Below are 12174 nucleotides of genomic sequence, written 5' to 3'. Positions count from 1 at the left end.
TTAGTGCCTACTTATGCATCTATAATTCTTCAAGTAATTATAATTGCTCTGGTATTTGTATAAAATAGGGGTTTACGATGAGGCATTTGTTGTTGAAAGTAGCAGGATGCTCTCACCACATTTACTATTCCATCTACATGTAGTTTGTGGCACATATAACAAGTATCAGCTGAAAATGGGATTTGGATAAATCACTGCATGGAATGAACTGAGTTATAATATTGCATCTTTTCTCAAAACGAGCCAAGAAATACAGCACGTTTGGTGGTTTGGAGAGCTCAGGACACGAAATCATATCTAAGATCATTAGTGAATCTTTTGCAGGATAAAACTGGTGTAATGTTAGCAGGGAAGAGCTAATCACTCTATGACATGGGCTTGGGTTATAAGTGTTCTGAGATCAGAGGAATGAAACCAACAAGAGGTAACTAACATGTAGGAATGAATGTCTGAGGAGATTTCCTAACTCAGTGGATGAATAAAGAACACACACACACTTCTGAGTGATTCTCCAAGGAGAATTTCTGTGTCCAACACTCCAAAATTTTATAGTTTTTTTCTCTGAATATAACTAGCCAAATTCCAAGGCAACTGAATTTGGTGTTATTCATGTGAAATGTGAAGCATAAAGCATTGTACGAGACCTTAAAATTAATGGTGCAAAGATCTTCTTAAACATACCGGATTCTTTCTGATTCATTGCTAGGGATGGGGCTTCCATCTCTAAGCCACTGAATAACTGGGGTGGGAATGCCATTTGCACTGCAGACCAGCTCAACATTTTCCCCCAGAAGGACACCGACTTCACTTGGAATTTCAGCACCAGCAACACTTGGAGGAACTTGGGAGAAACAACAATGTCTATTAACAAGTTGCAGTGATATAAATTCTAATGTGTACAATGGAATCACAGAAACAACATGCATTTAATTTCATGTCCTTCCTAGATTGTGGTTCAAGATGAGACTGTTATTATCCTCACAAAGTATTTCTAAATGAAGAATAGCTAAAGCAATTGCTTCAATATTCCCGGTATCTTTGTAATTTGATATAATTATTTAGTCGTAGGGACTGGTCACAAGTCTACCTCACGGACATACTTCCTGGATAAATAGAATCACTCTTAGATTAAATTCTCAATAGACAGTTTAGAAGTCGTATAATTCAGGAGAATCTGCTTTGTAAATTCTTGGCATAAGGTCTGAGAAAAGTGTCTACTTGGATTATATCTTTCTCCCTAATGCAATTGAAATGTTATTTAATCTGAACAATATATAGGCTTATTGAAGACCCAAGAGTTTCTGTTCTGTTTTTGTAGCCATGTTTGGTTTTCACTTTAATGGTTCCACTGAGAAACCATGTGTAACAAAAATATTGACACTAGCATTGAACAAGAAGACATTTAAATTTCTCTTCTGGCAGTTATAGTGGTCTGCTGGGACAGCTTGCATCAGTTCCCAAAAGCCACTTTTGCACGTCCTCCCTACTCCACGTTCAGTGACATCACTCTGATAACTTGAAACGACTCATGGGGGTGGGAGTGTCTGACTGACGGATGCTGGCAAACCCTTGGCTGCAAATCAGTGCCCATTTATCTGGAGAGTCAATCATTCAACATTTACCAGCACATGACTGCATGCTCCCTCCAAATCTCATTTTAGTCACCCAGAAGATGACAATAATCACACTGAATTTATAGAATTAAGAGCACCAAAGAAGTCAACTCAATAAAAATGTTAATATGAAGTATCCTTTAATGAGTGCATATGGCAAACACTGTGCTAGGCCCTATACGCATGTATCATTTCTAGTCTTAGGACACAGTAATACACATAAAGAGTCTGGTAAAAAGTTCGGTCATACCACATACCCCCTCGATTAACAGCTGTTCCTATTAATGAATTGAACATAAAGAAACACGGAATTTCTAACAGTGAATCCCTGAGTAGCTGTTTTTCTGGTTTGTTTCTGAAATCTCAAAGTAATCCAGAAAATCACTGATGCCCATCCATTTATTTTACTTCTTTGACTTCATTTTTTGTTGTTAGCTTTAGCAGAGCACACACATTATCAGATCGATACTAATGTACATCTATAATTTATGAAAGTATTTTGAAAATAACTATTAACACTGGAAAAAGTAAGCATTTTGACTTAGTTTCAAGTTAGACTTCCATTTCAATTAACTATTGAGACAAATGTACTAATTAGAGGTTTACTGAAAATAAAAAGGATACAAGTTCCCCTTGCAGGGCTCAATACTATGCTGGAATGTATAAAATTAAGTAAATATTTGTTGGATGAATTAACACTTTTTATTCTCACTCCAAAATAGCAAAAGATTCATGATTGCTTGAAGTTTACCCAAGCTCCTACCTAGCTGTAGTTAGAACATAATGCAGTCTCTTCATGAATTAAATATTACTTATATATTTATATATGAATAGACCTATGTGCTTCGCATGAAGAGACATTATGCTAGCTTTAAATAAAGCATAATTCAGTAAGACTTTTGCTAAACATGAAAAAATAAAGATGATTAAATTTCTACTATTTTTTCCACATTTTGCTGATTTCCATAAAAATATAATCTGGTAAATGTCGGACAGAGAATTGATAATATTTTTCATTGATGTAAAGACATTTTGAATCAATTTCAAATGGTCTCTTTAAACTGTAAACTTATTTTCATGGAATAACAGAGAATAACTGAAGATGTTGAAGATAAACCACAGACCTTGAATTGAAAGAATGTAAGTTTTCTGTGCTTTTCCTTCCATATTTGATGCAATGCATGTATAGTTGCCACTATCTGAGTGCTGAGACCGGGCAATCTGGAGTCTGCTCCCTCCAGACAAAATATGAACTTCCAGTGAGTCAGAATTTTCTAGGGGTAGAAACAAAGCAAAACAAAACATAAAAAAGCTTTTATTTTTAACATTTCTATGATTCAACATAAAAATGTCTTGCTTCTTGTGATAGATTTCTTAATAGGAGGGGTACTAGGGATAGGTCGAAAGGGTAAAAGAGATTAAGAAATACAAATTGTCAGTTATAAAAACAGTCACAGAGATGTGCAGTGCAGCCTAGGACATATAGTCGGTAATCTTGTAATAACTGCATGATGTCAGATGGGTACCAGGCTTGTTGGTGATCATTTGCAAGGTATATAAAGGTCTAATTACTATGTTGTACACCTGAAACTAACACAATGTTGTGTCAACTGTGATTGGAAAATAAGTTTTAAAAAGCCCTTCCACTGTGCTTTTATTTTAAATGAGAGCCTTTTTGAAAAAAGACTAAGAGACAGATCTCATTATAAAATAAATAAATTTTTAAAGACTGTATTTATTTATTTTTAGAGAGAGGGAAAAGGAGAGAGGAAGAGAGGGAACTATCATTGTGTAGTTGCCTCTTGCACGCCCCCTACAGGGCACCTGGCCCAGGACCCAAGCATATTCCATTGGAAATCGAACCAGCGACCCTTTGGTCTGCAGGCTGGCACTCAATCCACTGAGGCATACCAGGCAGGGCCCCAAAATAAATAATGTTATGAGTCTATTTTGTAAGTTTGTATTTCAGGACAGTAGGCTTTATGAACTAAAAAAGCAGCTATGAGCACAATACAAAAATGTGCTAGTTTATAAAGCTGGTGCATTCAGAGCCAAAGAAAAATCACACAAAAATGCAGAGCTATATTACCTATGGGCTTGTGGTTCTTCAGCCACACTATGGAGGGGGGCGGGATTCCAGTGGCATCGCATGTCAAGGTCACAGGATTGCTGATCGTCTCAACAACCGCTTCTGCTGCTGGTCCTTCGATACTGGGGGGCACTGTAAAGAGACGGAAGAGAGTCGTGTGTCCTCGCTAAGCTAACTCAGGACACTGTCTTTCATTGGCATATCTGGGGGAAAAAGAGTTGTATTAGAGGCAGATGCTCACCATATACATTGAGGTGGAAATTTTTATCATCCCGTCCTGCTACATTTATAGCTCTACATACATACTGGCCTGTGTCAGACACCTAAAAGAAAAAGATACTATTGTATGTGCTCCATTAAGTGATAGATGACCAATCACACCGCTCCAGTGTAGATTAAATCATCAGTCATCTTTACGCTCCAAAGCCCCAGTTCTAATTGCTTCCTGCCATCCTGCTTTTTTTATATAACTAAGGTCCACGGCATTGACGATGTTATCATAATAAACATCATTTTTCACTGTAGTGACCGGAATAGGCACTTGCCATTTCCCTCTTCCACAATCCCACCGGAAGTCATGATGAGGAAACAGGAATATAAGATGCACCTCGGCTTTCTTGATATGTAGCATCTGTCCATCAGCCAAAATCGCCACGTGAGTAGATTCGGGTATCATCCGCCCATTCTTGTACCAGGTGACAACTGGCGGTGGCACAGCATTGGACTCACACTCCAGCGACACTGAGGCTCCCTCTCTTACGTTAACCACAGACAGAGATTCGCTGCCGTGATCTTTGATGCTTGGGGGCACTGAGGGAAAGAACAAGAACAGGAGGTTGGTTGGTTGGTTGGTTTTTCCATTAAGGTGTGCAGGCAGAAAAGATTTAATACCAGTTTAAAAATGAAAGAATTTTCGGAGAGTGAAAACAAACCATAAACAGTCAGGGAGACCTTTTTCTTGCTTTCACCAGCCTGGTTGATAGCTATGCAAGTGTACTGACCACCATCCGATTCCTTGGCCCGAATGATCTGGAGAGTTCGACCACCTGTGGGCGGATATGGTGGAAATTGAAGAGTGGTATACAAGTGGTTCTCATAACTCTTATCTTTATCAGTAAGATGAATGATAGCATGCTCCGTTACAGTAAAATTTATTTAGAAGCAATTCATATTTAAGATGGAAGAATTGAGTCACTTGTCTCTGATCCTTCCTTTATGATTGATTGTACTTCTTTATAAAAAATGAAATTCATAAATTTTTTTCTCTCCATTAAACAAACATGAGTAGAACTGTTTGATATAGGTTCCAGTGAGCGAACATATCGTACTATGGTCCAATATGTTAACAAGTATTTCCCACCATGCAGAAGTGTCTGTCTGCTTGTCTAGCTATTTATATATCATCCAGACGCTTTAGAATTGATTAAAAACAATCAGTGAATCAATCCAATGAAAGCATTATTTATTAGCCCATCACTCACATGGAATTACCAAACAGTTCCGTTACTAAATTTCATAATTTTTTGAAGTGAACTTTGATACTGTAGATTCCCACTAAAATCACAAAAGTATACACAATCTCATCCTAATAGCCCCAAAGAGGTAAAGAGAGGCAATTAATGTGCACAAATAAATGGAGCAAAAGTTTGGAAGCTGAAATGCCATGTGTATTTAAAATAAAGGAAAATGAGAAGGTTTTGCCCACCTTATAAAGAGCAATGAGTTCCTTACCAGGCACAATGAGAGCATTTGTGTTTGGCTTGACAGGCTGTTCATTCTTGAGCCAACTGAGATCGGGAGGTGGAAACCCAGAGACCTCACAGCTCAAGGAGATGAAGTTGTTCACCACGACAGTGAGGTTTTCAGGGTTAGGACCAATGACACTTGGAGGAACTGTGAGAGTAAATGTATTCAAGGTGAAACCCGATACTCTCAGTAATACATATTCCACTTGATGATGATAAGCCCAACCACTACGTTCTGCCAAAGCACCGAGTTAATGACACTGTTAATTATCTAGCTGTCTTCCCTCTTAGAATTCACTAATGCCTTCCTCAAACCTAAGTCCCCCAGACTTGCTTCCCCCAATTGAAAAAGAGTGCCAGCATGTTCAGAGACATAATTACTCTGCATTTTATTGGAAAATGTAGATGGCAACTCCTAAGATGGGTTGGTCAATGTACAAAGAAAGACCTAATAGTGCTTTTTATTAATTTTGAATATTCTTTTTAAAAATATTACATCCTTATTTAAAATTTTTATTTTCCTGCACATAGCATTTATAGAGTATAAATTTAATTTTAGAGGGTATCTATCAATATATTATACAGGTAAATTCAACAATGTGAATCAATGACTTTCTAGATGAGCAGGAAATTTAAGAAATAATCCTATGGTTTTTTTTAAAACAAACAGAAAATAAGGAATAAACAATATTATGGTTTGTTCAACCCTCCCCCAAATTAAAAGCAAAAGTGGAGTAAAAAAGAGTAAGATTAATAATACATTGAGTTCTCATATAACCTTACGAGGTAGATACAGTTCTTATCCTCATGCTGCAGATGAGGGAGATACAGAGAGGCTAGCATCTTGTCCAAAATTTCAGAACTAGTTACTGGTTTGGAAGCTATGCAGTCTGGCTCTAGAACTGTATAGACCCCTATTCTTAGCCAGTTCTATACTGCTTAGTAATTACAAGTGTGAGGAGTATCAATCAGTAGTGTAGGATAACAGGAGGGAATGAACCCAGCCTGGGGATCAGGAGAAGGAAGTGACATTTAAGGAGATAGGTGAAATATAACCAAAAATAAACCAAGTGGAAGGCAGAAAATGGGTGTGTCTTCCAGAAAGAAGTCACAACATATAGGTGTCCCTCTTATCCGCAGGGGATACGTTCCGAGACTCCCAGTGGATGCCTGAAATCCAGGATGGCATTGAACCCTATACATGCACTATTTTTAAAACCTTTTCAGTTGAAGGAACCACGTAAGGCTTCTCTTTGGCATATCTGAATTGCCAGCATCACTCTTGGGCTTTGTGGACATGAATGAGGAAACTCAAAGTTACTTGAACACAAGCGCTGAAAATATGGCAGTTGGTCTAATAATAGAGACAGCTACTAAGTGACTAAAGAGTGCGTAGCATCCACAGTATGGCTACATTTGGACAAGGGGACGACTGGCATCCTGGGCAGGACAGAGCAGGATGACGGCACGAGACTGGCACAGGATTGCATCAAGCTGCTCACTCAGAATGAAGTGTAATTTAAAACACATGAACTGTTTATGTCTTGAATTTTCCATTTAATATTGTGGAGTGAAAACACAGGACAGAACCCCCAGGCAGCACGGAGTTTCCAGTTCAAGTTGGTACCTATGAATTTGTAATGAATTGATGTTCCTGATTCTAAGAGTTGCTCCAGTCCTGGTTGGTGTAGGTGCAGTTGCAGATGTGGAATTTAGTGAGAGGTAATGCAGAAAAGCAGCTTGGTGTAAAATCTCTGCAACCAGACTGAGTTAGAACCCAGGCCGTGCATTTGCAAGCTAACTACACGTGTTTCCCATCTTCAAAAGAGGTATAAAATGGTACCAACCAGCTGGGGTTATTGAGATATTCAGTGAAATAATACACACAAAAGACTTGGCCGAGCACCTGGAAGGTATCAAGCAGCCAATGTGTTGGGCTGAACTTTTACTGCACATGGCACTGAGAGACACGGGCCACAAGCAATGATTCACATGCTGTTCCGTGGAAGTGAAACTGGGTGTGGACAGAGCAAAGACACAGGGTTGAAAACTGACAGGTTGTCCTTTTGCAGGTTAGGGACCCAAGGAAGCAAGCATTGTAGGAGCGGGAGGTAACAAGTGGTGTGCTTGGAAGTGGAAATAATTTAAATTCCTCCTCCCCCGAAGGAATTTTCCAGTACTTAGGTATGGATTCGTGACTGGTGACAGCGGAAATACCCTCCTGAACTCCCGTCCTGAACGGTAAAGACTAGAGGCCACTGCCTCTGAAGTCACACAATTCTCCCCCTTCAGGTGTTTTGGCTGCTGTGTATTAAGAGGAGGTGACCGATGTAAATGAAACAGAAGAAAAGCACAACAAATATTTATTTGGCAACTATCACACCATTCTAAGTGTAAGGAGACCAACACTCCTAAGAACTGACCACTGGCCTACAGGCCTCATAATCAAGTCATGGGTTACAGGTGAGGGTGTGGACATATAAAGATAACACAAGACAACATAGGTAACTGCTTTAATTGGGGTCGTGGGTATTTATAAGATGCTTTGGTCACATAGAGGAGGAAAAATGAATTCTGCCATAGCGCATCTGAAGAAATAATGAACTTTTTCATTTTTTAACATTTATTCTATTGGTCTTTACAGGTTAAAATGTGTGATTTCACAACAGTTATTTGTCTGATTCATTCATTCTTCCCAGGAATTCATAACACACGTGTTTCTGTATGATCAGATTTATTCCTTAGAAGAAACTTGAAAATACTTATGAAGCACCTACTATGTGCCACTCACTGTGCTCAATTCAAAGATGAAAGATGACGTATTTGTTATACAAACACCAGACATTGCTAGACATCAATATTCCCTACATATCCCAGAAAATAGTACCTAGGAGTATACACAATACTATAGCAAAGTCCTTTCAGGGGAGAAATTTATCAGGAAATTTCAAATTTCAGCCGTTTCTAAAATGAGCAAGAATTTTATATATGTATCACACATGTAAAGAAAATTTTTATGATGATTGTTCATCATCTCTAATTTAATTTTTGAAAGCAGCTGCATGTCACAAAAGCAAAATTACTCTTTTGTGGAACACAACTGCTTTTTTAGGGGAAAGAATAGTATTTATGGAGCAACTAGCATATACTGAAAACTTAAAGTGTGATGAATGAATTAGGTATGCTGGTGGTTTTTGGAATTATTTTATTCCTCAAAGAGACTTTTTCTTTCCCAGAGTATATTAGGTACTAAAAGTTGTAGCTCCACATGAATTCTATATTCGATGACAGAAACTGGTTTCAATCAGGACCAGCGAATACATTTTTATGAGTCAAAGATCCGTATTTAGTTCTAACTTCATAAAAACGTGTGATCTTTGGGATTTCAAGTTGTGATTTTTTTTGTACTTTCAAATATGTAGGAATCACTACTCTCTCCCGAGGAACTGAAATAATGTAACACCAGACCCTCTAGATTTACACTTTGTACTTTACAAATCCTACTGGCTGTGCTGGGGAGAAAGGAAGGAGACTGTATGAAAGCCGGTCCCACACGTTGTTTCAAGTTTAAAAAAAATACCAGAAAAGCCTACATAATATAAAACAAGCACGCTCTAACAGATGTTTCTGGAACTGAGCTCTTACCGTGAACGTTGAGGTTGAAATACTTTTTGGCACTCCCAGCGGTGTTCTCTGCAATACACGCATACCTGCCGATATCTGTTATTTGAGCATTTAGAATCTGAGGGAAAAACACAAAAATTCTAACTGAAATTTTTTTATGAAGCCACTTATCCTAATTTCTAGAATAAATAATACATACCCTTTCTAGTTAATACGAGATGAACATAATAAAATTTAAAAAGAATAGCATTGATGCTGGCTTTTATTATCAGGCCGATGAAGTAAATGTTTATTTATAAAGATTTCCAATCAGGAAAGGCTGATCTATTCTATACATCCTTGTGTACCGATGACAAAAGTACCCCCAAATTATTCTCCCACTTCTCTACTAGGTCCCTGGCAATGTGACTTTGGTCTGAAAAGGCACTGTCCCTTTTTTCACTCCTTTGGAACCTCACCACCACCACGTAAGACAGCCAGGACCGATCTGCCACAGGGTGTGGGGTCATTTTAGCAACTGAGGCCCCGGATGTGCGCTAGAGCCCAGCCAGGATCAGCAGACCGCTTGTCCTGCCCACAGCACGCAGGCAGCCGGGCAAGCCTGGCTGAGATCCTGGCTCGGGGCCAGGCCAGAACACCTGTGAGCTAGGCAAACGCTTACTGTTTTAAGACATTGTTTTGGAGTAGTTTGTTTTGCATAGCAATAGTTAGTTAAAGTAGCAGGTATAGTTTATTTTATTAAGCAGAAAGTTGTATCCATCTCTATATCCTTTGGCCCTAGACACAGAAACATTGAAGTATTTTGATAGAGGTTGTATAGTCACCAAATAGAAATAGTCAGGATGTTTAGAAGAGTCTCTGAGAATTCAAAATTATTTACAGGCAGTGAACTTGGCTCACTATTACTTTAAAAAAAAAAAACTCCATGGGATATGCCCTGTGTTAGATACAGTGATAGTTATGTTGAGGTTCTTAAGCCTACAGAACATCATTTATATGTTCAAGAAGTTATTTAATTGAAAAGGTTGTAATCTAACAAAAGAATTGGCGTTATTTCTATACTTCTAAATAATACACATTATTTTTAAAAGTCATAAAGACGATTAGAAAATATGAGGTCACGCAGCTATTTGAAAGTCATATTTTTTACTTTTACCTGCAGAATCCTCCCATTAGACAGAAGCTTACGATGCTCATCTTCCAGCAGGGGCCGCCCATCTCTCTGCCAGGAGTTCCGAGGGACGGGGCTGCCGCTGGAAGAACACTCCATCAGCACGCTCTTGCCCACCAGCGCGGTGACCTCCTCGGGGAGGTCGCTCTTCGCTGCCTTGATAACCGGCGGCACTATTAAGTGATGGCAACAAAGAGATAATAACGGGATATGTGCCCTTTTCTAAATTATTCGAGTTTTCTGATGATTTAAAAAACTGGCTTGGATGGGAGTAAAAGACAGAAAACTGTACTTGAACAACAATTAAATTAAAAAAAAAACTGTGGGATAATAGAGGAGCAAACTTAAAATAATACCATGATTGTCCAATAACAGTTTATGCTAATAAATTAGGGGTGATAAAAATTATGTAAATTTGGGCTTACTGTCTCCCTCCGTCCAACCTACCCTGGACTAACCCCTCCCATGGTTTCGTTCCCATTCAGGTCACCCCTACTTCTTCCCCTGTGTATCTTGTCTTGCTTTCTCTCTTAGCCCCTTCCACTCTGCCCTCCAGGTTTCAAACATCTGCATGAATCTATAAAGTCTATTTGGTCATCTAGACAAAACAGATCAATTACATCTTTAAAGTATATTTGAAACATACAGATCAGGTCTCATTTGCATGACACGTCTGGATCCTCAATGTGTGTTTCCCCAGCCTCAGCCTCAGGGATATCAGCATCACCTGGGATCCTGGTTCGGAATGCAAATTTTGGGGGGCCACCTCAGCTTATTATCCATCAGCATCTCCAAGAGGGGCTGAGAAATGTGCAATTTAACAAACTCTCCTGGCAATCCTTATGTATGCTAAAGTCTGAGAAGTCACACTCTAAATTTTCCTACATATATCTGTTCTCATTTAAAATAATACTGTAGCCCTGGCTGGGGTAGCTCAGTGGATTGAGCACACGCTGTGAACCAAAGGGTTGCCAGTTTGATTCCCAGTCAGGGCACATGCCTGGGTTGCAGGCCAGGTCCCCAGTGGGGAGCATACGAGGCAACCACACACTGATGTTTCTCTTCCTTTTTCTCCGTCCCTTCTCCTCTGTCTAAAAATAAATAAATAAAGCATTTAAAAAATAATACTGTAGGTTCCAGGGTCATGTCTACTTGATGTTAGACTAGTTAGTTGTACAAAATCACATTGCCCATAGAAGTTTTACAAATAGAAATATTAGGCAAACTAGGAAGGCCGGTGTTGTTGGCTTGTAAATGCACACATTTATTTTCAGTGAGTGATCTTTTTGTCTGCTTTTGAAAGCTTGGTTATTTTATGTTTCACTTTCTTAAAATGTACTACATATTTAGCTATCAGTAAAGATGGTATGTTTAATGTAGATGCAGTCTTCTGGTATTTGGACCTCCAAAAAATACATGGAAAGTTTGTAAAAAAAAAATGATCAGGGCAGCCAGGCACATGGTAGAATTTCGGTGTTACTTTAAATGCATACTTTCACATTCAAAGTTATGCGACTTAGTTATACCTAAGGTAACATGAAATATATATAATGTGAACTGCAGATTAGTAAATAAACTTGAATTTCAGATTAAATGCTGTTATCCCTAGCCCCACACCATGAAAGGTGATCACATGAAATCTTTAAATTATTCAAGATTCAGTGTTTTCCTCAACTTTGGCCTGGAACTGATGAACCATTGGGAGGTACCAGAAGGTACAGTCTAAGTTCAAGGTCTGAGCTTTAGAGGTCTTCACCAGCACTCTGTGCCCTCATCTGCCTCACTGGGTCCTGGCGTAGTCCACTCAGAATTGCTCTCGTTGGTGCCCGGGGGTGAGCGTGAAATTGTGAAACAACCCTAAGTGAGACAGAATTTCAGGGTCGGTTCACTTTTCTTGCTTTGTCCTCTCCTCTCTCAATTCATCAACGTTTC

At 38.9% G+C, this 12174-nt stretch overlaps 1 protein-coding gene across 3 annotated transcripts in view; it reads right to left on the bottom strand.

Annotated features, from left to right (window-relative positions):
• Window positions 1-12174, bottom strand: part of HMCN1 (hemicentin 1) — a 389618-nt gene that overhangs the window by 82066 nt on the left and 295378 nt on the right. For all 3 annotated transcript variants that reach the window (XM_053658522.1, XM_053658525.1, XM_053658524.1), the window contains exons 56-64: window positions 10228-10415; window positions 9093-9189; window positions 5434-5595; window positions 4635-4748; window positions 4310-4512; window positions 3944-4025; window positions 3703-3834; window positions 2738-2887; window positions 682-841 (exon numbers count right to left, since the gene is read on the bottom strand). In XM_053658522.1, coding sequence (XP_053514497.1) covers window positions 682-841; window positions 2738-2887; window positions 3703-3834; window positions 3944-4025; window positions 4310-4512; window positions 4635-4748; window positions 5434-5595; window positions 9093-9189; window positions 10228-10415 — 1288 coding nt within the window. The remainder of the gene's footprint in view (window positions 1-681; window positions 842-2737; window positions 2888-3702; window positions 3835-3943; window positions 4026-4309; window positions 4513-4634; window positions 4749-5433; window positions 5596-9092; window positions 9190-10227; window positions 10416-12174) is intronic.

The sequence above is a fragment of the Artibeus jamaicensis genome, unplaced genomic scaffold (genome assembly GCF_021234435.1).
Source record: "Artibeus jamaicensis isolate MK-2021 breed Jamaican fruit bat unplaced genomic scaffold, CSHL_Jam_final contig_2170, whole genome shotgun sequence".
Taxonomy (NCBI): Eukaryota; Metazoa; Chordata; class Mammalia; order Chiroptera; family Phyllostomidae; genus Artibeus; species Artibeus jamaicensis.
Note: the sequence above shows the minus strand (reverse complement) of the source record. Positions and strands in the feature narration are given on the sequence as shown.